This window comes from Microtus oregoni, unplaced genomic scaffold (assembly GCF_018167655.1).
Source record: "Microtus oregoni isolate MIOR12 unplaced genomic scaffold, Mior012 000091F_ref0000469, whole genome shotgun sequence".
NCBI classification, from domain to species: Eukaryota; Metazoa; Chordata; class Mammalia; order Rodentia; family Cricetidae; genus Microtus; species Microtus oregoni.
In genome coordinates, this window is record NW_024544600.1 from 2,950,373 (window position 1) to 2,976,594 (window position 26,222).

Consider the following 26,222-nt stretch of genomic DNA (forward strand, 5'->3'; position numbering starts at 1 on the left):
TTTTTGTGTTTGAGACAGGTCTCACAGTGTAGCTGTAGCTAGCCTGGAACTTACTATTAGACTAGGCTGGCCTGGATCTCACAAAAAAAAACCTCCTATCTCTGACTCCAGAATGTGAAGATTAAAGGCATACCTGGCTCAGCTGAACTCTGGAAACACAGTTTCAGACAAAGTTCTGGGCTGGAGAGATGATGCAAAGGTTAAGAGAACTGTCTGCTCTTATGGAAGATCCAAATGGTGCCTTGAAACCATCTGTAACTCAGGTTTCAGGGGATCTGATACCCTCTTCTGACCTCCATGGGCACCGAGCACACATATGGTGTACATACATACCTGCAGCCCAAACACTCACATATAAAATAAAATGGGTAAATCTAAGAAGAAAAAAAAGAAGTTCCTGATTAAGTCACAATCTTAATATAAAAGGCAAACAGACCTTTTTATAGCAGTGTAGTTGAGGCAGTTAACTGAGCTCCTCAAAGTATTGTGGGAACTTGTAGGTACTATTTTTTTTTAACTTGAGTGTGTAAGCACTTTACCGACTAAGCTATTTCTACAGTTATGGGTTCACTTCTTTCTTTCTTTAATTTATTTTGGTGGTGGTTCTGAATCTACAGGGACGGTTGTCAGGATAGACCTTAGTATAGACTTACTATTAGCAAATGTTCAATAAATGCGTGAAATTGAAAGCGAAACCCATCCCACCCCCCATTGTATTGTCATGCAAATGCTCACATCCCTGAGGGCTCTATTATTTTCACGTCCATTTGGCAGGTGGAAGGTGTACTTTTCAGCTCCCTACTGTCCTTGGCCCAGGATCACGCTGCTAGAAAATGACCGGGAGCGAAAAATGCCCAAGTGCTCCAAGTCCAAACTTCTGATGGGACGTGGAGCGCATAAGCCTTATGCCTACTTGGAATTTTGCCTCCAAGTCTCATTTTCTTGGCTGCTTTGTCGGAGAGGCTTTCCACGTGGCGACTGGGGAGAGAAGCAAGCTGCCTGAAACAACAGTCACTCTGGAACTCCACTGCCCTGCAGTAGCCGGCCACGCGCTCAACACTTGTCCAACCGGTGCGCAGCGTGGCCACACACGCGCCTCTGCACACTGGGCAGGCTCGCCCGTGACCGACCCTAACACTGCCCAGGGGAGGGGAGGGGCCGGAAGTCAAACTAGGTCTCTTGGTTGCTAAGAGACAGGACTGCTACAAGCCCGACGGAGGTTCTCTCCTGCCTCCTTCCCTTTCCGGATGAGCTTCAATTTCCAAAATTCTGGTGACCATGTCCGACGGCGAAGCTGAAACCTTGCGAAGCACCTTTCCCTCTTACATGGCAGAGGGCGAGAGGTTGTACCTGTGCGGGAACTATTCTAAGGCCGCCCAGAGCTTCAGCAACGTGAGTCGCGCTTAAACCTATCATTGCTTAGCCTTCCTCCTTCCTCGTCCTCCCCCTTTTCTCTCCCCTCCTCTGCCTCCTCCCCCCACTCCTCCCTCTTTTTTTGTTTTTTTGCTTCTCCCTCCCCCCTTCTCCTCCCTCCCTCTCTCCTGTCCCTTCTGAGATAGGGTCTTGTTCTATAGACCAGGGTGGTCTCAAACTTGCACCAGTCTCGGGCCTGAGTGATGATTGCAGGTGTGTGTCACCCTCGGAAAATGGTCTCCTCATGTACTTCGGAGGCCAGTTCCCTATCTTGCAATTGACCTGGAGAGCTAGAACACCACTACCTGGCTCAACACCTTATTTATTTATTTATTTATTTAGAAAGACTTTTTTTTTTTTTTTAATGTGTGAGTGCCTGTATATGTATGCATGGATGCTTGGCTGTTTGTATACCACATGCATGCCTGGTGCCTGTGGAAGCCAGAAGAGAGCCTTGGATCCCCTAGAACTGGAATTACAGGCAGTTATGTGCCATCACCCAGTGCTGGGATCCAGACCTGGGTCCTCTGCAAGAGTAGTAAGTGCCATTAACCAATGAACCATCTCTATTTTAAAAATAGTCCCTCCATCACCATTTCAAATTCTTTTTACGGGTATGGGTGTTTTGCCTGTGTGTATATGCACACACCATATACATACATTGCTCTTGGAGGACAGAAGAGAACATCAGATCCTCCGGAACTGGAGTTACCAAGGATTGAGCTACCATTTGGGTGCTGGGACTTGAACATGTGTCCTCTGGAAGAGCAACCAGTGCTCTTGTCTCCAGCCCCACTCCCTCCATTTTTTTATCCCTGGTAGTGTGGGGTCCTGATGATGCCTTGATAATCCACGTCGTGTCTAATATTCCTGGTTGCTGTCACAAGAACGCTGGCCTTGCCGGGCAGTGGTGGCGCGCCTTTAATCCCAGCACTCGGGAGGTAGAGGCAGGTAGATCTCTGTGAGTTTGAGGCCAGCCTGATCTACAAGAGCTAGTTCCAGGACAGGCTACAAAAGCTACAAAGAAACCCTGTCTTGGCCGAGCGGTGGTGGCGCACGCCTTTAATCCCAGCACTTGGGAGGCAGAGGCAGGCGGATCTCTGTGAGTTCGAAACCAGCCTGGTCTACAAGAGCTAGTTCCAGGACAGGAACCAAAACCACAGAGAAACCCTGCCTCAAAAAACAAAAAAACAAACAAACAAAAAAAAACAAAAAACAAACCTGTCTTGAAAAACCAAAATAAGTATATAAATAAATAAAAATTACAATTTCCTTTACCATGTTTTTTCCCCCTGTGGTCTTGGGACTCACACCCTCCCACATGCCGGGCAATCGCTCTTCTGCGGAGCAACATGACCACTTGATACCCTGCATCTAATTTCTTTTGGTTTGTTTTTTAGGTCAGGGTTTCTCTGTGGAGTCCTGGCCATCCTGGAACTTGTTCTGTAGATCAGGCTACCTCAATCTCAGAAATCCACCTGCCTGTGCCTCCAGAGTGCTAGGATTAAAGATGTGCACCACCGCACCCAGCTCTACTTATTTCAAATGGTAGAGCAGGAGAGCATAGTGGCACTTGTAATCTCAGTACTCAGGAAACTGAGACAGGAGGGTTTCGAGTTTGGGGTCAGCCTGGGCTACACAATGAATTCAAGACAAGCCTGGGCTAAATAGTAAAGCTGTTTCAAAAGAACCAAGTTAAAACAAGAAAACAAAGAAAAACAACCAACGGTTGGGAGGCAGAGGCAGGTGGATCTCTGTGAATTCAAGGCAAGGCTAGCCTGCTCTACAAATGGAGTTCCAGGGCAGCCAGAGCTGTCACACAGAGAAACCTGGTCTAAAAAAAAAAACAAAAAAACAAAAAAACAAAAAAAAACAAAAAAAAAACAAAAATAAAATAAAATAAAAAAACAGAAAAAACAAACAAAAACCCTTAAAGGGGACTAGAGAGATGGCCCTGCAGTTGAGAGCACTGGTTGCTCTTCCAGAGGACAGTTCACATTTGCCTATGACTCTGGTTCCAGGGGATCTTGCATCCTCACACAAACATACGTGCAGACAAAACACCAATACACGTAAAATAAAAATAAATAAATTAAAAAAACAATAACCCTTAAATAAAGTGTCAACCCACTAACCAAACCCAAGACTTCCATAAAGTTGAGCTTCTCAGCTGTTCCCCAGTCTTCTGCCTCTCCCCCAAGTCACACCCTTCAAGAGAAATGATGGCCAGATAGGCAGACTGAGTTCTGGAGCCCTGCCCCCTCCCAGTCCCCTCTTCCCCCAGAGCTATCTGGTCCTGGAGCAGCCTAAACAGAAAGCGAAGATGACCCCAAGGGCAGGTAGCTTTGAGAGAGAAGCCCTCCCATTCTAGGAAAGACCACAGCTGCTTCCTCTTCCTAGAAAAGAAGGAAGGTGTCGGAGAGGGCAGACTCGGCCTGAAGCCCAGGGGATGCCCTTCTGATGCCTGCCTTTCCTAGAACGGGAGGCCTTCCCAGCCATAGTCACCTTCCCTCGGGCCAATGTTCCCTTTCTGTCCTGGCTGCTCCAGGACTAGGACTCAATCAGAAGGTGACAGGACATAGCCGGGTGTGATGACACACACTTGTAGGTCTAGCCCCCGAAGGAGGCTGAGGCAGGACGATCAGGGGCAGCCCCAGCTACATAAAGAGTCTGAAGCCATCCTGGACAATGGGAGGCCCTGTCTCAAGAAACAAACAAGCTGGGCTGGGAAAATGGCTCAGGGGATAAAGGATCTTTTGACCTGACCAAGCCTGGTGAACTGAGTTAAAGTCTTGAGCAGACTGTTGCACGTGCTCACAAAGGCAAACACTCACAAAATTAATTAAAAAACAAAAAGGTGGCAGGATATGGGAAGTGAGGGAAGTGCCTGTCATACTAGGGATTCCCAGACGGCTTCTGTCTTCCTCATGTTTCCATCTCCCCCAATAGTGATAATTCTCAGTTTGCCACATTAAGAAAGAAAGAAAAAAAGAAGAAGAAGAAGGCTCAAGCCAGGGGTGATGGCATGCATCTGTAATCCCAGCTACTCGAAAAGACTGAAGAAATAAGAGAAGGGCTGGGTATGGGGACGCATGCCTATAACCCCAGCACCCGCAAGGTAGAACCAGGAAGAGGACAGAGTGTTTGAGCCTAGCCTGGTTCATCTACATAGCAAGCTGCAGGCCAGGCAAGGCCACAGTGTAAAACCATCTCTCCCAACCAAACAACAACAGAACAACAAATGGGGGGGGGACAAGACTTTAGGCTAGGGGTGTAACTCAGTATTTGTGAAGTCCTGGATTCTGTTCCTTGCACACAAAGGCTAGTGGATGGATAACCCAAGTTTCAGATGATCCTGACATCTATTGTTTTGTTTTGTTTTGTTTTTTTGGTTTTTCAAGACAAGGTTTCTCTGTAGCTTTAGAGCCTGTCCTGGAACTAGCTCTTGTAGACCAGGCTGGCCTCAAACTCACAGAGATCCTCCTGCCTCTGCCTCCCGAGTACTGGGATTAAAGGCGTGCTCCACTGCCGCCCTGCCTGAAATCTATTTTATTTGCAGTAGATTTTGATAATTATATTGAGAATGGTATGCAACCGACTGAGATTTGCTATTGAGCTTGGTATACACAAACCACCTTGCTGGAATGAGCTAGAAGTAACTGGCAGACAGTCATAAAGCCTCGGCATAACCAACTCCTACGTCTCAACCAGCCGCTTCCTTAGTAGCTGAGATTCAGCTTTCTCCAAAACCAGCCAACATGCAGCTAGATAGATATTCATGTTCACTGAGCAGAGACTGCGTTGGACAGCTTGCAACTGATGAGACTCAGAGACCTGTGTACTGACCTGAAAGGGTCCCTGCGGAACTGCTGGAGCTGTGGGCTGCCCTCTCGGGTCAGGCTGCTGCCTTGCTCTTCCTGGCATTTGCCCATCAGAGCGCTTCTTTTGCCAGGCTCTTCACCTTCAAAGCGGAGATAAGAACTGCCTGGTGGCCCGCTCCAAGTGCTACCTGAAGATGGGAGACTTGGAGAAATCCTTGAATGACGCCGAGGCCTCGCTGCAGAGTGACCCAACGTTCTGCAAGGTGACTGCTGGGTGGGAGGACTCGGCCTTGCTTTCGCCATTTCCACTATTACAGCAGACTCCGGGTCCTGGTAGTTTAAGAACCAGCTGGATCGCTTAGTGTCTGGTGCCCTTTTCTCCTCAGTACTTGCTCCCTGCCTCTTTCGTATTCCAACCTTGACCTCCAGTCTGAGACCCTTCCATTCTACCACACAAGCCCTTTAAGCTCTTGTCGCTCCATCTGGAATTGGCTGTCTTTCATTCCAGGGGATTTTACAGAAGGCTGAGACCCTGTACACCATGGGAGACTTTGAATTTGCCTTGGTGTTCTATCATCGGGGCTACAAACTGAGACCTGATCGGGAATTCAAGGTTGGAATTCAGAAAGCCCAGGAAGCCATCAACAACTCAGTGGGAAGTGAGTGAGCGAGGGGCTGCGCCCTAATCCAGGAAGGTGTGGGGAAGAGGTCTGAGGTACTGAGCGCAGGCAGCTGCCGCCCCTCCGGGAAGTCTCTCACTTGGATTTGGCTGCTGCTGCTGCCACAGATTAAACTCTGTCTGTCCGTGGAGTGACTTTCTAGCCCTGCTAGGAGGGCTGCTCTAAAGTTGTCCTTTCCGGAGTCTGAAGTCATTCCTAGGCTAGAACAGGATCCCGAGTCCAGCTTTTCTGAGGCTGACTCCGCCCCTATCATACAAGTACCAACCAGTGGCTTTATCTATCAGCTCCACAGTAGAGGGAAGAAGGAGGTGAGGGAGAGCTCGTCCCTGTGAATGCAGAGCAGAGCGTGGAGGGAGATGACATGTGACTGTGTCTCCCTGAATCCTGCATCCCCCTTTATTTGGAAATTTGGCTGCCGTGGCCTGGGGCCAGTGGGGCCTGCTAGTGTCTAAGTTTCACCAAACATCCTGCACCATTTGTGTGTTCGGGTGGCTGGAGCCAGCTCTGCCACAGCCTCTGCCACCTCCTTGCCAAACGCAGCCATTTCCACATTAAAGTATGTGACAGGTCGTGCCTGAGAGGTTTTGGCCCAGCTGAGTCCCCGCCTCTGTCCTGCAGGTCCTTCTTCAATTAAACTGGAGAACAAAGGAGACCTCTCCTTCTTAAGCAAACAAGCTGAGGTAAGGTGCCTGATTCTGAGGTCTCATGTGCCTTCCAAACACTACTGCCTAGGAACTTTTCCCTTCTGCCCGGTACGGGCTGCTGTGAGATTCTGCCCCGGCTCCAGAGGTAACGTGGGAACCCAGCTATGCCCAACCGAGCACATTTCACGGTTCTCAGCCCGTACTCAGAGGAGCAGGACGCTGGGGTCTTAGACTCTCAGTCCATACTGCGTACTCCGCCTTTCTTAGTGAGGCGCCACTGGACGTTGCTCCGTTTTCCAGAGTAAGAAAGCCCAACAGAAGCCGCCACCTGTGAAGCAGCTGCTACACAACACCAAGCACGAAACCAAGCGGAAGGGTTCACTCAAGAGCGAGAAGACTGTCCGGCAGCTGCTCGGGGAGCTGTACGTGGACAAGGAGTACCTGGAAAAGCTGCTTCTGGATGAAGGTCTCTGACCCGTTGTGGCCAGCAGGGCTGGGGCAGTGCAAACCCCGGGTGGGTTCTTACGGCACAGCCTGCCGCGGAATGCTCCTGCCACACACCCGTGGCTAGGTTTGATAGTGTTCTCCCCTGACTCAAGTCACACAAGACGAGATTAGGCAACACGACGGCTCACATCTGAACCCGAGAGGTCCACGTTCAGGGTCATTGCTTCTAAGTACGTGGGATCCTTTGTCGACTTTCCGTCACTGTGACAGAACACCTGAGATAATCAGCCTGTAAGAAGGAAAGATATGGGTCTGGCGTGGTGGCCCAGACCTTTAATCTCAGCAGAGACAAAGGCAGAGGCAGGTGGATGTCTGTGAGTTTGTGAGGCCAGCCTGGTCTATGCAGCAAGTTCCAGGACAGTCAGGTATTCAGGTAACTCCACTGTCTTGGGGTCTGAGGCGAGACAGACCATTGCAGTGAGGGGCAGCTAGTAGGACAGAGGTGACCCATGACTGGGACGTAATGACAGAGGAGGGGGCAGAGATTCCGAGATCCCCTGCTCAAAGGCAGGCCCCCAACAGCCTAAACTACCTTCCTTTCAATAGGTTCCACCTCCTTAAGGTTCTTCCACCTTGTCCCAGTGGTACGCGGGCTAGGCACCAAGCCTTCACTACACAGGCCATTGAGGGAGGGACATTCAATATGCAAATACCCACTGCCACATGCAAACAGTGGGTAAAGGAACCTGATGGACGGGTGCTGGGATCTGGCACGTTAGTACTGCTCGTCTTGTAACGTCACCGGGTCTCTCCCTCGTTTCATAGATGAGGAACTAGAACTCACTGAATGTCCAAGGTGACGACAATCAAGTGGTGTCCTCGTCACTAGAACCCCGCCCAGTACACTTTGCTGACAGAGCTCTGAAATATAACACCCCCCACTAACCTGGGGGTGCGTGAACTGATAAGCCTGGTGGCAGGGGAGTCACCTTGGAAACAAATGCCTCTCTCCAGAACTGGTTTCCTAAGGCCATCTGCGGGGTTCTCAGCGGGGTTGATGCACACGGCTTTACTGCTGGCACATCTCCTTGGTAACAAGCCTGAAGGCTTCCTCCTCTCCAGAGGACCTGCTGGGGAGGGCAGGAGTGATCTGAGCAGGGGTCTTGCATCACTGCTGTTGGCTCTAACCTCTGACCACACTGTAGACAGGATGAAAGCATTCCCCTACGGCTCCCAGCATGCACTGGCTTACTTGGCTCCTGGCTACCTGATAAGGACTGACATTGTGGGCCAAGTTTTACATTCAGGCTCCCTTTTTTGCTGAGGACACAGCTTGAAAGGAGGGAGCCCCGAGTAAAGGCTTCTCAGAGTTGTCCAGGTGACCCTTCTTGTCCCAAGAATGTGCCTCTGACCTACTTCCTCCTGGCTCAGTTAGACCCTTCCCACCCCACCCACATACTCCCACTTCCCTCACCGTTACTGCAATAACAGGCAGAGGTCCTCCCAGGCCCTAGAGCAGGGACTCCAATCCTGGAATAGGTGATGCCCTTACATGTGTGATCTCAGTGACGCCCCTTCAAACCCCTTTCCCTGCAGACCTCATCAAAGGCACCATCAAGGGTGGCCTGACCGTGGAGGATCTCATCATGACCGGCATCAACTACCTGGATACCCGTAGCAACTTCTGGAGGCAGCAAAAGCCCATCTACGCCAGGGAGCGAGACCGGAAGCTCATGCAAGAGAAGTGGCTAAGGGACCGGAAACGCAGTCCCTCGCAGACAGCCCACTACATCCTCAAGAGCCTGGAGGACATTGACATGTGTGGGTAGCATTCCCAGGGCAAGGGGAGGAAGCAACGCGATAGCCTGTGCTCTGGCTTCTGCTGACCCACGGAGGAGAGGGGTCAGCCCATCAGCAGCGAGGAGGCCGCCCTCACCTTCTTGTCACCTCCTTCTCTTCCCAGTGTTGACCAGTGGCAGTGCTGAAGGGAGCCTTCAAAAGGCGGAGAAAGTGCTTAAGAAGGTTCTGGAATGGAACAAAGATGAGGTGCCGAACAAGGATGAACTGGTTGGGAACTTGTACAGCTGCATAGGCAACGCCCAGATTGAACTGGGGCAGATGGTGGCTGCCTTGCAGAGTCACAGAAAGGACCTGGAGATCGCCAAAGAATAGTGAGTGCCCTAGGGTGGCCAAGGTCCCTAGGCCTCCCTTTGCCAGGGTTGCCCATAGCTTCGTTCCCATTTTCTGTCCTGCAGGGAAGGCCCGAGGTAGAGTCCAGTGGAAGCAGGGGTTGTGTACTCAAGACTGAAGGCAGAAAGCAAACCTACGCTGGTAGCTTTTTTTTTTTTTTTCCTTCCATACACTGGAGTACAATGACTCAAATTTCCAAGGAGCTCCCAACAGGTCCCTGGCATACCAGATATTTCTAGCACTGGGGAACATAGCAATGACCAGATAGATATAGGTTTGGATATCTGACAAAAAGTGGCCTAGCTATTGAAATTACAATTGTGATCCTGTTAGGGGGGATGCCTGGGCAGGGTGTGTGTTAGTGCATGCAGCATGCTGGCCCTGAGGAAGGCCTGAGGCTGGAGGAAGCTTCAGGATGGAGTGGGAAAGGGGCCAAGAGGAAGTTGGATCAAGTCAAGCAGAATTTCGTGAGCCATGTGGTGCCCCAGAGGATAAGGCCTAGAGTCCAGCAGAGCTGACTGGGCAGTGGGACCTTAGGCCTTCTGTTCCTGTGCTGGTGTCAGTGTTCCCACTCGGTGGAGCGGGCCGGCTGTTCCTGTGCTGGTGTCAGTGTTCCCACTCGGTGGAGCGGGCACGGCTGTCCCTGCGCTGGTGTCAGTGTTCCCACTCGGTGGAGCGGGCACGGCTGTTCCTGTGCTGGTGTGAAGGAGAAGGTAGACATAAAGTTACAGGCCAAGAACTTGAGACAGGGGAGCTGGGGATGTAGTTCAGCGGTAGAGCAACTGCCTGGCATGTTCAAGGCCTTGGGTTCAGATAGTCCCAGTTGACCTACAGAGACACACACACACATGCACGCACACACTCACAATACCATGCTCACGCGCACACACACCACACATACACACACATCAGACATACCATACACATGCACACAGACACACACACCAAACACACACCACACAGAGATATACCATACACATGTACAGAAACACACATAAGAAGAGCAGGGACCTGAGACTGTACCTAGTATTCATCTAACAGTGATACAAGTCGTCTCCCTCAAATAAGCCGCTATCAACCTGAAACATCCCGATGGAGCCATCACTTTCCGGGCATCCTGGGTTTGTTGTTGTTTTAATTTATTACATTTTATTTATTTATTTATTTATTTATTTATTCATTCATTCATTCATTGTGCGTGTACACTCATGTGTGCATGCGTGCCAGAGGATTTGTGCACTCAGGTGCAGTTGTGGGAAACCGGTTCTCTTCTTCTCCTATATGGGTCAACTCAGGCTACCAGGCAAGCAAGTCCCTTTACCCACTGAGCCACCGCCCCAGGCCTGAGCGTCCTGACTCTGCGTCAGTTGGGGTCGTTCATGGCTACAGTGTCCACTCACCCTCCCCTCCCCTGGTTCTGAGCTCAGTCTCCTGCCGCCCTGTGTGTTGTTCAGTTTTCCTTCACTGTGAGAAAGCATCTGAGGGAGCTGAGGGAGTAAGGACTCTGCTCACGGCACCAGAGGGTTCCGTCCACTGAAGACAGGCTCCACTGCTCTTGGGCTGGTGGCAAGGCCGAAACATCAGTGTGGGGAGCCGAGGAAAGCCTCTCCCTCAGTAGCCTGCAGCCAGGGATCAGGGAGAGAAAGGGCCAGGGATAAGAGAGTCAAAGGAACGTTCCTGGTGGCCCACTTCAGGTTCCACCTCTCAGTAGCCGTCCTGGGAGAACCCACCAGTGGCTTGTTGGTGCTCTCCTGATCTAATCTCTTCTCTACAGCGCCACCAAGTGGGGACCCAGCTCTAATGCATGAGCCTTTTGGGGAAACTTCACGTTTTCACTCAGTGCCTCAGCCCTTAGCCACCACAGCCAGCTGCTCTCCCTGTTTGGGTGTCTCTCTCTTGCCATTAGCACAGATTTCCAAGCCCTTTGTCTGAGGACTTTCTTCTCTGCTGACCAACACGGAAGTACCCAGCATGCATCATAACAGTACTGTCAACACTCCTAGAGATGGGCTCTTCCTGAGACAACAGGCCATCGCTTTCTGGGGCATAGCCCCTCTGTTGCCTGTAGTGGCTGCCACTCACAGCCTTGTGCACAGTAGCTCCCGCCCCCTCCTCACTTAGCCACACCCTCAGTGCCATCCATTCCTGGGCGATTTCTAGCATGTTTCCAATGCATCTAGAATGGAGCATAGGTGGGATGGACCCAGAGTTGGAGAGAGCTGTGTCGTTGGTTCCTAGCTCTGTCACTTAGAGCTGTGTGGATCTGAGCAGCCCATCACCTGTTTCTTCACCTGTACTGAAGGTCTAATAATACCACCTGACAGAGATCCTGATGGGAAAATAAGGCGTGTGTGTTCTGAGGGTCTTAATCCCAGCACAGGAGGCAAAGGCAGGCGCATCTCTGTGAGTTCAAGGCTGCTCAGGACTAAATAGTCAGACTCTGTCTCTAAAAGAAAAAAAACAGTGTGTTAACCCTGGATGAAACCACCTCCCATATGTCTTCACTTTTTTCCCCACAAGCCCCAGACACGGATGTTTCACAGACTCCAAGGCATTCCTCTTTGAATGCCCTGTAGCAATCCCACATGTAACCAGTCTCACTCAGTCCCTTAAGTCTCTCCTGTACATCTTGGAATCCCTAAACCTTAGGCAGCCACTCCCTTGAGGAAGCCCAGGAGGCTCCTGAATACCTCCCTCCTGTTCTGGCCACCTGCCCTGGGCTTCCCATGAAAGAACAACCCAGTGCTCACAGGCTGCTCCCCCCTCTTCTTGCACTCAGCCTGGCTTTCTGGCCTGAAGCCATAGGAAGGATCCCAGCTTTGACTCTGCTTTTGCCTCCTCCCTGTCCTCAGAGCTTGCTCTGTCAAGCCACTACTGCTAATTCTTCAACTTTTAAATTAGGGTCTCACTCTAGGAAAGCTCTTGACATTGAGTAGGGGTAGGGCTGGGAGAAGGGGTGTAGAGAGCCCACCTTGTTCCTCCCTGTCCACTGGTATCCTACCCTATTGGCCTTCTTAGATATTAGACTTTGGGAAGAGAGTCATTCTCTTATTAATCAGTCTTTGTCGTGCAACAGGAGTGCCAAGTGACTGGGAACACAGCAGTGTTCTTGACAATGTCCCTTCCTTTTTTATTTTTGTATGTTTTAAGACAGGATTTTACTATGTAGCCCAGGCTGGCCTCCACCTCCTGATCCTCCTACGTCTCTCTCCCAGGAGCTGGGATCACAATTACAAGCACAGACCACTTGGCCTGGCTAACTAGTCCCTGCCTTTTCAGCATCTGCGAATGGGGCCTTACCTGGAAACCCTAGTCTAGGTGAATTCTGTGACGACTCACCGGTTAGCCAATGACTTGTCCAAGAGGCTTCTCAGTACTCCAACCCTCATTTATTACTTGGGTGGATGTAGATTTGATTTGCGTGCCTTCTTGCTGCTGGTAGTTTGTTGTTATTCTTGTTTTAATTGAGATAGGCTTTCAAGTGGCCCAGGTTAGCTTGAGCTCACTGGGGATGACTGTGAACTCCATAACCTCCTGTCTGTTGGGATCATGCCAGGATTATGTGGTGGCTGGGGATCAAATTCAGGGCCTTGTGTATGTCCCCAGGCCTTGCTATAAGTTTTTGATTGTTTTTTAAACTTTCCATGGTAGGCCTGAACCTAGGCCTCATGCATTCTAGCCAAGAACTCTAATATTGAGCTACATTTTTATTTTTCGAGACAGGATTTCTCTGTGTAGCTTTGGAGCCTGTACTGACACTTGCTCTGTAGACCAGGCTGGTCTCGAACTCACAGTGATCCTCTGCCTCCTGAGTGCTGGGATTAAAGGTTTGTACCATCACCGCCTGGCACAGTCTTCCTCTTCCTCCTTCTCCTCCTCCTTCTCCTTTTCTCCTTCTTCTTCTTCTTCTTCTTCTTCTTTTCTCCTTCTTCTTCTTCTTCCTTCTTTTTCTGAAACAGAGTCTCACTATATAGTCCTAGCTCGTCTAGAACTCATTATATAGACCAATCTGGCTTCAAACTCAGAGTTCCACCCACCTCTCTCTCTGGAGTCCTGGAATTAAAGACATAAAGGTATACACCACTGCTCTTGGCAGCTCTAATTAGTATTCTGAATAAATGAAGAAAGTGCCATGTGATTGTCTATGCTTTCACCAGAGCAGAGCAGCCCCCCTTAACTTTGTGGTGGCTCTGGAGAGCCAACCTGTGTCCCTGTGTATGCTAGGCAGGCTCTACCACCGAGCCATACTCCCTAGCCCCAAGGGAGCCACTCTGGAAGGGAAACCTAACTCAGACAGACTATGAGGGCAGCTGGGGAAAAGTGTGGCTGAGGGTCCTTGGATAGAGACAGGCAGGAACACCCTACCAGAGGGAACTCAGGACAGGAGGCTGAGAGTGGACATGTAGAATGCAAGGACCATTCTTGGCAGAGAGATATGGGTGATTTGGGGACTGATTCTATGATAGGCTAGGGTCCAGGACCCTGGGCAATTGAAGCCAATAAGGGAGTTTGGTTTTCCAAAAGTTCTGCCATCCTGGGTTTAATTCAAAACTCTGGGGAAATCTCTCACCACCCCTCCCCCCTCACACTGTAGCACGAATTCTAATTGATCTTAATAGTAAGAACCTGGAGTCAGATATAGGGGTTAGTGCTGAAGATCAGAGATGCAGAGATATCAGCCACTAGAGAGTTCTTCCATCTACCAGTGCTCAGATCAAAGAGGTGATCCTGTCTCTATGAATCCTCAGAATCTGAAACTTCAGACTGCATCTGAGCTCCTGTCTCCTCCTGCCTTGTATTCCTCTCTCTGCCCAGCCAAATCACTCCTGTCTCCACCTCCCTAGTGCTGGGATTGAAGGCGTGGGATCCCAAAATGCTGGGATCACCTTTGTGTGAGCTCTGTTTCTCTTTTAGACAAATTCAATATTGTGTAGCTCAGGGTGGCGTGAACTCACAGCAATCCGTCTGCCTCCGACTCCCAAGTGCTGGGTTTAAAGGTGTGTGCCACCATGCCTGGCTCTGGCTCCACAGAAAGGTGCTGAAGAGAAATGGAGGAGAGGCCAACCTGCAACAGGAAAGAGCGAGGCACAAGTGGAGCAGATCGCAGCTGAGGGGTGTTAAAAACAAACTGGAGTCAGTCATTCATGCCGAATTTCACATTGCTAAGCTGAAACTATGCTATCCAGTTGACCTGAGAAAAGGGCGTTACAGAGATAACTGCCATGTTTCGTAAACGGCCTACTTTTAATTGGCAAAATAACAAAGTCTCTCTCTGTATTAAGCCTTACATGAAAATAAAAAACTAACAGAAGTAACCTGATATTAATCAATCTTATTTTTCTATTATTCTGTCTCTGGGTCTTAGCCTTACATGGAAAGTAATTGGGAAAGAGCCATCCTCGTCCATCCTCTTCCATCTTCTTTATTCTCTTCCATCTTTTTTGATTGTCTTCCATTTTCCACTATTCTCCACCTTCCTCCATCTTCCTCCATCCTCTTTGTTGCTTGTTTGTCTCTGTCTGTCTTTCTTTCTTTCTTTCTTTCTTTTTCTTTTCTTCATTCCTCCCTCCTTCCTTCCTTCCTTCCCTTCCTCCCTCCCTCCCTCCCTCCCTCCCTCCCAGCCTTCCTCCTTCCCTCCTTCCTCCTTCCCTCCCTCCTTTCCTTCCTTCCTTCTTTCTTTTGTCTGGGAGGGTGGGATAAGAGGGGTGCGTTTTGGGGGAGGAGAGAGACTAGGATGGTGCAGATGGCAGCTGCCCTCTGTAGACATACTGCAGGACAGTGACAATGAAGAGAGCATGTCCAGCTCGATGCTCCGAGCCCAGTTCTCCCCATCCCCAATTTCCCTAACTTCCTGGCTGAATTTCTCCACCATTCCAATCCACAGGCCCGTCTGCTTGGCAAACTGGGCAGCCAGGGCCTGTAGGGTCTTCACCTCCTGGTACAGCTTTCTCTGGTTCATGAAGGCCTGGGTGGTAACCCACCAAAGCTTCCGTCCTGCGGTTGCTGCAGCGATAGCCCCTCACCTCCTTGTCTGTCATGTGTTCTTTGGCTGAGTTGGGCTGGGAGTGGGCACGGCAGTCCCCTCCCCAGGACTGCAGGAGCTGGATTGGGTCTTGGCTCACTGTGTTTTCTGGAACCCTCTCTAGTTATGTATTCGTTCTACTCAGTTCACTGGAATAATTATTCTGTTTTGTCAAATGAAGCCTTGCCAGACTCTAGAACCAAACACAAAGCAAACCAAGATCTTTGAGCTCAGTTTTAATTGTTTCTTTTGACTGTGAGAGGTTTTTTTTAAATTATTTGTGTATTTCTATGTGATTGTATATGTATATGTGTAGGGTGTGCGTGGAGGCCAGAAGGGGGTGTTGGGCATCAGCGTGTAGCGTGTAGGGCTCTTCACTTCTTTCTTTGAGAAAGTGTCTCTTCCTAAACCTGGGGCCTACTTTTCTTGTTCTGTGTGTGTGTGTGTGTGTGTGTGTGTGTGCAGGTATGCACATATGTTCATTCCATGGCTCCTATGCCCCTTCGGCATCTTCAGAGTCAGCAGCTTAGACCCACACAGACATGTTTTCCCCTCTGGCTGGGGAAAGTGCAGGGTCTTGCACATGCTAAGCAAGCCCTGTGTGACTGAGCTGACCCCCAGCACCCTGACATTTTCATTTCCCATGTCATAGACTTTTTTTCATACTCAACAATTAGCCCTTGTTAGGTTGCCCCTAATAGATTGTTTCTAAAATAAGAAACATTTTAATTGATGTTCTTGTTACATTATCTTGAGGTAAATTTTAGAAGGGAGAATTGTTGGACCAAAGGGATATCTTTGTAGGTTGCCAGCTCCGGTCAGACCCTTATGATGCCCATCTCAGGCTAAGGGTGCAGAGGGACCTGTGTGCCACAGCTCGGCTAGCCTGGAACTCTGAATTCCTGAAGTCAGGACCCCAGTGTCTGTCTTTTTCACCACAATGTCTGATTTTTACTTAATGGCTGCCTTTGCTGCTTTTCCACAGTGACCTTCCAGATGCAAAATCAAGAGCCCTTGACAATATTGGCAGAGTTTTTGCCAGAGTTGGGAAATTCCAGCAAGCCATTGACACGTGAGTAGTATAGACTGCCTCTTCCCCAGGCGGGACTGGGACTTCCTTCCCTCACACTGAAATTCCAGTCGGGGACATAACTCTGGCAAAGAGGCAGAAGTCTGGTGTGGCAGTCCATGCCGGGAATCCCAGTTACTTAGGAACCTGAGGTAGGAGCATCACCAGGTGTTCTGGGCCAGGTAGAGCTGTGTAGCAAAACCCTATCTCAGGGCCAGGCGGGCGATGGTGCAAGCATTTTATCCCAGCACTCGGGAGGTAGAGGCAGGCAGATCTCTGTGAGTGCGAGGTCAGCCTGGTCTACAAAGTGGATTCCAGGACATCCAGGGCTACACAGAGAGACCCCGTCTCAGAAAAAGAAAAAAAAAAAGGAACCCTATGTCAAAAAGAAGAAGAAAGAAGGAAAAAGAAAGCCGGGCGTTGGTGGCGCATGCCTTTAATCCCAGCACTCGGGAGGCAGAGGCAGGAGGATCTCTGTGAGTTCGAGGCCAGCCTGCTCTACAAGAGCTAGTTCCAGGACAGGAACCAAAAGCTACGGAGAAACCCTGTCTCGAAAAATAAAAAAAATAAAAATAAAATAAAAAGAAGGAAAAAGAGGCTGGGCGATGGTGGCGCACGCCTTTAATCCCAGCACTCGGGAGGCAGAGGTAGGCGGATCTCTGTGAGTTCGAGACCAGCCTGGTCTACAGAGGTAGTTCCAGGACAGGTTCCAAAGCCACAGAGAAACCCTGTCTCGAAAAACAAAAAAAAAAAAAAAAAAAAAAAAAGAAGGAAAAAGAAACGAGGAGGAGGAGAGATGATGACGATGATGGGAAGGAAGGACGAGGACCAGATGACCTCGACTCCTGGCTCTGCTGGGTGACATTGACGTCCTAGTCTGGTCTGTTTGGTGCTGGGGATCAAACCCATGGTCATATGGAAACCAGCGTGTTACCTTGTCAATCTCAACAAGTTTTCTTTTTTCCCCACCACTGACCGGCCACTTTAAAACATTTCTTCTTTTAAATTATCTTAGGTATAAAGTGTTCTGTTTGCATGCCTGTCTGTACAGATGGGCTTGGTGCTCAGGAAGGCCAAAAAAGGCCACAAGATCCCCCGGACTGGGGACAAACGTGAACTGCCATGTGGGTCCTGGGAATTAAACCTGGGTCCTCTAAAAGAGTGGACAATATTCCTAACCTCTGGGCCATCTCTCCAGTCTCTGACTAGCCACTTTTAAACTCTGATCTTCTCATTTATTTAGCTTTTTTCTTTTTATTAATTAAACTTTTTTATTTATTTTACATCCCTACTGCTTCTCTTCTCCTCCTCCCTCCCCGCCCCCCCCCCCCCGTGGATCTTCTCATTTAAATGAGTCAGTGGAGGAGAACCAGCATTTTCTCAGAATCTCCGAGCTATCAGAAGCACCCTGAGTTCTCAGGCATGAGAGTTACTCGGCCTTGGGCTGATGAGATAGCTCAGAGGTGAAAGGTGCCTGCCACCAAGTTTAACAACTCAGGTTTGATCCCTGGGACCCACATGTGGAAGGAAAGAACCAGCAGAACCAGCTTTTGTCCTCTTAGCTCCACATCAAACCATGGCACCTGCGTGTTACACACACACACACACACACACACACACACACACACACACACTCACATACACACATACACACACACATACACACACACAAAGTAACAATGTAAAAAATAAAATTAAGGGGCTGGAGAGATGGCTCAGAGGTTAAAAGCACTGACTGCTCTTCCTGAGGTCCTGAGTTCAATTCCCAGCAACCACATGGTGGCTCACAACCATCTGTAATGAGATCTGGTGCTCTCTCTGGCGAGTAGGCATATATGCAGACAGAACACTGTATACATAATAAATAAAAACCTTTAAAAAAAATTAAATTAAAAGAAAATAATTACTTGGTCTTGTCCCTGGTAATTCTAATTCTTTTATTTGTTTAATTTTCAAGATAGGGTTTCTCTGTGTAGCCTTGGCTATACTTGCTCTGTGGACCAGTCTGGCCTCAAACTCAGAGAGAGCCACCTGCCTCTGCCTCCCGAGTGCTGGGATTAAGGACATCTGCCACCATCGCCCAGTTGGAAATCCTAATTCTAAACTGAAGATCAGGACTCAAGAACTTACTTTAAAGAAAAATATTTATTTAGGGACTGGAGAGATGGCTTAGTGGTTAAGAGCACTGCCTACTCTTCCAAAGGTCCTGAGTTCAATTCCCAGTAGCCACATGGTGGCTCACAACTGTCTGTAATGAGATCTGGTGCCCTCTTCTGGCCTGCAGGCACACATATAGACAGAATATTGATAATATTGTATACATAATAAATAAATCTTTTAAAAATATTTATTTATTATTAAGGTGTGTGTGTATGCATGTGTGTATGTTGTTTGCATGATGTGAGGCTGGGGAGAGGCCATGTGTGTCCCACTAAGCACATGTGGTGACCAGAGGTCAACTTTGTGGAGTCAGAGCTCTCCGTCCAAATTTACAATGTTCTGGGGTCAGACTCGGGTCACCAGTCTTGTGTGGCAAGCTCCCTTCCCATGGGGCCGAGTCACCAGCTGGGAACCCATTTCTAGGCGACTCTTAATTTTGGAGCTGGTAGACCCAGCAACCTTCGAGACTTCCTTAGAGGCTCTTCCGTGGCTCTGTGACTGTGTGGCATCTCTGGGAACAGTATCTCGACTCTCCAGACGGCCTATTTGAGGTCTAACCCCGGAGTTGGTTATCTGCTCAGTGGGGTGGGTGTGCACAGCTCTAGGGAGCCTCAGATGCAGCCCAGACCCGGAGAACCAGTTCCTTGGGTGCAGGTACCCTTTCTGGAGGGACACTGTCCTTCAGACCTCTGACATCCAGTCACCAGGCATCCTCCCACATCACGTGGTTTGCTCTCCTGGTGCCCTTGGTGTCTAAAAGGGGAGTATGAGAGCCTTCCCACCCTCAATGTCATCTTGTAATAATGTGTTTCATAATAAATACACACTCATTGTTAAAATCCTAATTTGGAACATAAAAGTAGAGGGGAAAAAATTAGAACCACCATCCAAAGAAAAATATCTATTTCCTTCCTTCCTTCCTTCCTTCCTTCCCTTTCTTTCTTTCTTTCTTTCTTTCTTTCTTTCTTTCTTTCTTGTGATTGAAGTCTCACGTAGCCCAGGTTGGCCTTTGTAGTGAAGGCTGACCTTGAACTTTGGATCCTCCTCTACTATCAGATGGTGCCAGCGCTCCCCGTTTTCTGTGGTGGTGAGGCTGTACGCAGAGCTCCATGCGTGCTAGACGAGCGTTCTACCAACTGAGCCTCATCTCCAGCACCGTGGCTTTGGAGCCAGGCTCTCACTACGCAACCCGTGCTGGTCTTGAGTTCACCTAGTGGCTGAGGCAGCCTTAGGTACTGGGGTCACAGGGCTGAGCTACCACCTGCTCATAGCTCTTTGCATTCCAATCTTTGTTGTCTGTGCTGCTTTTCCTCCCCTAGAATTTTAGTTAGCGTTCTTTCTCTCTCCAGTGCTAGTGCTTGAACTTAGGCCCTTGTGCATGTTGGGTAAGTACTCTGCCACTCATTCAAATCCCCAGCCTTCCTTTCACTTCACGTTTGAAACCCGGCTTCTCTCGGTTGTTCAGCCTGCCCTCGGATTCAGGCTCTCCTGCCTTCTCCGCCCCAGTACTTGTGATTACAGGTCTGTACCATTGAGCCTAACCTAGTAATTCTGAAGCTTTTTGTGCTATTTTAGTTGTTTTGATTGTTTTTTTTTTAAATATTTATTTATTTATTTTGCATACAATATTCTGTCTGTGTGCAGGCCAGAAGAGGGCACCAGACCTCATTACAGATGGTTGTCAGCCACCATGTGGTTGCTGGGAATTGAACTCAGGACCTTTGGAAGAGCAGGCAATGCTCTTAACCGCTGAGCCATCTCTCCAGCCCTGTTTTGTTTTTTTTTAAATGTTTATTATGTAAGCCATGTGGTGGTGGCGTATGCCTTTAGTCTCAGCACTTGGGAGGCAAGGGCAGGTAGATCTCTGTGAGTTTGAAGACAAAGTGAGTTCCAGGACATCTAGGGCAAAAAACCAAATACACACATATGTATGTATGTATAAATATAAATATATATTTATTATGTATACAGTGTTCTGCCTGAAGGCCAGAAGAGGGCACCAGATCTCATTATAGATGGTAGTGAGCCACCATGTGGTCGCTGGGAATTGAACTCAAGACCTGTTGTTAGCCCTCTCTCCAGCCCTGGTTGTTTTCTTACTGTTTGGTTTTGTGGAGTGGAAATTAGAGTCTCATGCGTACTAGGAAATCGCTCTACCACTAAGCTACCCCCCCCCACACCAGCTTTCGGGTACTCTTTTTTTTTTTTTTTCGAGACAGGGTTTCTCTGTGGCTTTGGAGCCTGTCCTGGAACTAGCTCTGTAGACCAGGCTGGTCTTGAACTCACAGAGATCCGCCTGCCTCTGCCTCCCGAGTGCTGGGATTAAAGGTGTGCGCCACCACCGCCCGGCTCGGGTACTCTTTTCAAGCATTATTTTTCAATGGTTATACCAGATTTGATCCTGCAGATGTTACCAAAACACTTTGACAGCTTGGGAATAAATAAGTTGGTACTCACTAATTCCCTCTGGACCAGAAAGAGTGAGTTTTATTCCGCGCCCATAGGAAGCCTGGGTCTGTTGTAGCTGAGTGCAGCGTTGGGAGGGAACTAACCCTGCTTCTTCTTCTTTCTCCAGGTGGGAGGAGAAGATTCCTCTGGCCAAAACCACCCTGGAGAAGACCTGGCTGTTCCATGAGATTGGGCGCTGTTACTTGGAGCTGGACCAGGCATGGCAAGCCCAGAGTTACGGTGAGAAGTCTCAGCAGTACGCCGAGGAGGAAGGGGACCTCGAGTGGCAGCTGAATGCTAGTGTTCTGGTGGCCCAGGCGCAAGGTACGGGTTCAGAGTCTCCCATCCTTCCTGTTTCTCCCCGCGTCAAGCCCAGCTGGGGCATGTGGATGGGAGTCCCCAGGGCCGAGCCTGCGGTCTGTGTTCACATTCTTGCCTTAATTAAGAATGAAGACAAGTCACTCCAGTATTTTTGTTTGTTTGTTTGCTTTTCCATTTGCTTGTTTTAATTAATTTTCTTTTTTCAAGACAGGGTTTCTCTGTGCAGCCCTGGTTTATCCTGGCACTGAATCTGTAGACCAGGCTGACTTCGAACTCGGAGATCTGCCTGCCTCTGCCTCCCGAGTACTAGGATTAAAGGTGTGCGCCACCCTTGCCTGGCTTTGTTTTAATTTTTAGATAGTATTTTAATTACTTCTATGAAGACTTCACACACATATGTTTACTTCCCCTCCTCTAGTTCCTCACGGATCCAGCAGCTTCCCTCCTCATCTAACTTTGTGTTACCTTTTCGTTCTTAATCCACCAAATCCACTTGGTGTTGCTCAGCCAGTGTCCAGCGTGCGGCCTGCCCTAGAGTGTGAGCAACCTACTAGGGGGACTTCCCACCTCCCAGCTGCTATCACAAGCCAGTAGCTCCTCAGCTAAGGGTGGGACGGACTTTGTACCCCCTCTTGTGCTGGCTTGCCTAGTTGCTGCAGGTTTATCTGTACAACTGAGGGCGTCTGTGCTGACTTGCCAGTCACCTGATAGGGCTGCGAGGAGTGAAATCAGGTGAGGTCGGAGGGGCCACAGCACAACTAAGGCTGGCACCATTTTACTGAGAGCAATCAGACTTTATATACCTTTATCAGAAACGGAAAATAATGCCAATTGCCACGATCGATTCAGTTGTGGTTGCCAGGGAACAGTGAAGTTTGCAGGCCACACAGGGTGCACAAGATTAATGTCTAAGACCAATTGTCCTGTGAGGCCTTCATGCTTCCTTGACTCCTGAGGGAACATAGAGAGGAACATAAAGTAGCCTGAATGCTTCACTGCCTGAGGGCGTGAATCGGTCTCTCAGGAACTGGAAGGCACATTGTGCCCCAGGAGCCATGCACTCTAACCTGAGAAACCCGTATGACATATGCCTCTCGAGGCAGCTAGACCAGGCCAACTCCGTGGTTCCCTGTATACAACTACCCTGTTGTATCCGGGAAATACTGTTTTCTTGACGTCATTCACCTGGCTCTCACAGTCTGATTTCTCCCTCTTCCATGAACATCCTTGAGATTTGGGATTATTTAAATGTCCCATTTAGGCTCCCATTACACGCCATTTGTAATTTGTTATTCCGGGCACAAGTTCTATGTAGTCTGTTATCCTCTTCCTGTTGTGGGTCTCCGTGTTAACGGACATTTGCTGCAAGAAGAATCTTTTGAGAGATCTGCTGAGTCATCAGGAGTCTGTTGAAAGCTATGCTCATTTAGGGTCTGGGGATTGAACTCAGGACCTCTGGAATACCAGCCAGTGTTCTTAACCCCTAAGCCATCTCTCCAGCCCCAGATGGAGCTCTTTTTAAGGGCACAGATCTTTCACTCTGTCACTCTGAATCCGTCCGGTCTCGGCTCCAGCACTAACTGGCTGGCTGAGCTCCGCAGAGCCGCCTGTTCTCCGCTCTATCAGAGGATGGAACTGGAAGTTCCAGCAGCTGTCTGTGGCATACACCCACCTCTCCATGTCACCTTCCTTTCCAGGGGGATTATTATCGTTGTTGTCGTTCTGTGCATATGCTGTGTGGATGTGTGTGCAGAGGCCAGAGGAAGATTTAGGATGTCAGTCTCTCCATTTCAGTCGGGTTGACTGGCGAATAAGCTCCTGGGGTCTACCTGCCTCCCAGTGTTGAGGCTGCAGGCACAGGTAGTACCTTTTCCATGGGTACTGAGGATTTGAACTCAGGTCCTCACACTTGCATGGCGAGTGCTTTTACCTCCCCATTTTGTTTTGTTTGTACTAAAAACAAACAAACACAAAAACAAGAAACCATGAGACAGGGTCTTATGTGTCCCAGGCTGATCTTGAACTTGACAGCCAATCAGGACCTTATACTTCCCCTGCCTCAACCTCCTAGGTGTTGGGATTGCAGGCGTGTGCCACCAGTTTATGCAGTGTTGGGAGTCGAACCCAGGGCTTCATGCATGATAGGTAGGTATTCTACCAACTGAGCCATGCCCCCAGCCCTGAGTAGTGTTTTCAAAAAACTTAAAAGGTATCTAAGCCAGGCTATGGTGGTGCACGCCTTTAACCCCAGAACCAGGGAGGCAGAGGTAGGCGGATGTCTGTGAGTTCGAGGCCAGCCTCGTCTACAGAGTGAGTTTCAGGATGGCCAGAATTAAACAAAACAAAACAAAAACTAAGAAGGATAGATTGCCTCTTCGGGAACCATGTTCAGATGCAGTTGCATTCCCCACCCTGGAGATACACGTTATGTACGCTGTGCCTATCCTAAGATCTCTCCCCTCACTGACTTCTTTGTGGTGCCTAGGATCTTTAGTGTTCTCCCATGTCCCAGTCCTCAGTGCCACACAGACCAGGAATATGCTTCAGAGATGGGGCGGAGCATCTCGGTGGTCACCCGGCCGGGGCTGATTCCAGCTCACACAAACTTCTAATGGGTCCTGGGAATGGTCAGGCAGGCCAGGGGCTCTGTCCAGCTACACAGAGGGTCTCAGTTTGTTCTCTGCCTTCTCCCCTGTTCTCCAGTGAAGCTGAGAGACTTCGAGTCAGCTGTGAACAACTTTGAGAAGGCCCTGGAGAGAGCCAAGCTGGTCCACAACAACGAGGCTCAGCAGGCCATCATCAGTGTGAGCCTTTGTCACCTGCTGGGCTGGGGGAGGTGGCATGGGAGTGGGTGGTTGGGCCCTCAGCTCCCCTCGGCCTTCCCCACTCGTCACAGGACACATGCTGGCCGGGTACTGGTTTTGCCCCCCTCCCACTGTCCATCTGTATAGCAGCCGATCTGAGTGGTTTCTTCTCCTCCTTTTTCTATTTTTCCCTGTGTGTGTATGCATGTGTGCATGTGCGTGCTTGTATCCGCCCTACAGAAAGCACAAGTATTTCCTGAGCACAGTTAGTAGGGACCGCTGAGTCCATGTGTGGTCTGAGGGCTATGGTTTATAAGCTTGGTGTCCTTGGGAAAACTGAGACAAAAGTATAATCCCTGGTTTGTGACCAGCATCATAAGGGACCCAGGGAGGTTCAGAGCAAGAATTTGAAGGCAGCCAGGAATTTAAAAAAAAAAAGTTCTGGGAGGAGGTGGAAACTTGTTTTTTTTTTCTCCTTTTCTCAATAAAAAAAGAAAAAAAAAAAGTTCCACCAGCTCCTCTGCCTCCTCTGCCTTCCACAGGCCTTAGACGACGCCAACAAGGGCATCATTGAAGAACTTAAGAAAACTAACTACAGGGAGATACTCAGGGAAAAGGCGGAGAAACGTGAGTCCCTCCCCTGCCCTTTTCTCACAGCAGTCCTGCCAACTTGCCCGTCATCTCCCCAGGCCAGGGTGGCACTGCCCTCCGAGTCTGCTCATCTACGTAGTTGCCAGCAGCGGCTGCATCCTTTCTTGGGCCAGGACAGGGCGAGAATGCAGTTCACCTCAGCCAGGGTCTGCCCCCAGCCCAGCTGCCCTGTGAATCTTTCCGCGGTCTCCGGGTTATTTATTCATTGTCTGGACAGTAGAGGGCAGTGTTGTCCAGCTTTTTACCTTGGGATGGCCGTGACCCTGTTAAGCCTCTGTTGGCGACTTCCGCAGGAACCACTTCCAGACAGAGCATGAAGGACACCCAGGAGGTGGTAGTGGCTTTTTTGTAATTATCAGAGACAAGTGGCAGGAACCTCGCTGGTCACAAGCAGCTATCCGGGTGCCCCTCTTGTTTACAGCCTGCTCACATGTTTATAAGAGAACTCGGTGCTGATTGCTTTCCACAGACAAATAAAATGGTGGCAGGATGGGGACACTGGCGAAAAGAACCTGTGTCATTTCCTAGCATCTATGACCTATGCCATTTTTGTTAAGGGAAGGAGGATGCCTTTTGCATCCTTACCAGGGAAGGCGTGGTTGTGGGCACAGTGTGGTAGGGAGTGGCTGCTCTTGTGGCATGGACCAGGAAAAAGTACCAGTGTCATTTCTCTGGTGCTTTTGGGCCAGACTGTCTTGGGTTCAAATTCTGATTTTGCTCTTGCTTGGAGGAAGACGATGGCATCATTATCCCTTGTGTCAGTCTTGGGTTCCTGTGCAATCCCATGACAATGGAGGGGTACAATGTGCGCAGCATCTCTCTAGATGTCAGGGCAGGACTGCCGTCAGGCCCTGAGCCATGACCAGTTCTACCCTTTTGGAAGCATGCGCTACCGCACTATAGGAAAGAGCTCTCGGCTTTGCTCCCAGAAGCACAGGCCTCCAGAGGCCGAGTCACAGGAGATCTTCATCCTGCCCCCACCCCGTTCTGTTTCTCAGAGGAGGTCAGTGCACTCATGGAGCTGCCCGGAGCATCGTCAGAGAAGGAATCCAGGCGAGCTCGAGACGAGCCAGAGAAGGTGATGAAACAGTGGGAAAGGGATCCCACGGAGAGCGAGAGAGACACCACGGACGATGAAGGGTCGAAGCAGGGGCTGCAGAGACCGGAGGAGCACGACAGCAAAGATCCCAGAGAACTCACCAGAAAACTGTTAGGGGACGATAGGTCACCAAAAGAGATAACCAGGAAAGAGTCAAGGGAAATCTACAGGAGGCTCTCAGAAGACTCGGACCACACAGTCTCAGACAATGTAAGCCTATTGGAGAAGAAAATGGATGCAGCCAGAGGGGAGGTTGAAAGGTTGGAGAAAACAGAGGAAGAAGACGAAAGGAAAAACTGAAATGCTTAACAGGAAAGGAATGAAGACTTGCTTAGCAGGCATTAGGTTCTGGAGGATAGTGTTCCCAGGTGAGATGCTTTTGATAGGAAAAACTGGAAGACTGACGCCTCCACCTCATCCCACGTGTCCCCCGTTTTCTCATTAAATATGTGT

The 26,222-nt window shown here is 49.5% G+C and overlaps 1 protein-coding gene across 1 annotated transcript; it reads left to right on the plus strand.

The window, feature by feature from the left end:
* The first annotated feature begins 1,260 nt into the window (after window positions 1-1,260).
* On the plus strand, window positions 1,261-26,222 carry Odad4 (outer dynein arm docking complex subunit 4). The gene is made up of 12 exons (XM_041644054.1): window positions 1,261-1,392; window positions 5,366-5,497; window positions 5,743-5,893; window positions 6,533-6,594; window positions 6,859-7,024; window positions 8,602-8,826; window positions 8,969-9,176; window positions 16,203-16,289; window positions 21,022-21,218; window positions 23,919-24,019; window positions 24,562-24,646; window positions 25,669-26,222. The coding sequence occupies exons 1-12, from the start codon at window positions 1,279-1,281 to the stop codon at window positions 26,067-26,069; spliced, it is 1,929 nt and encodes a 642-aa protein (XP_041499988.1). The 5' UTR covers window positions 1,261-1,278; the 3' UTR covers window positions 26,070-26,222.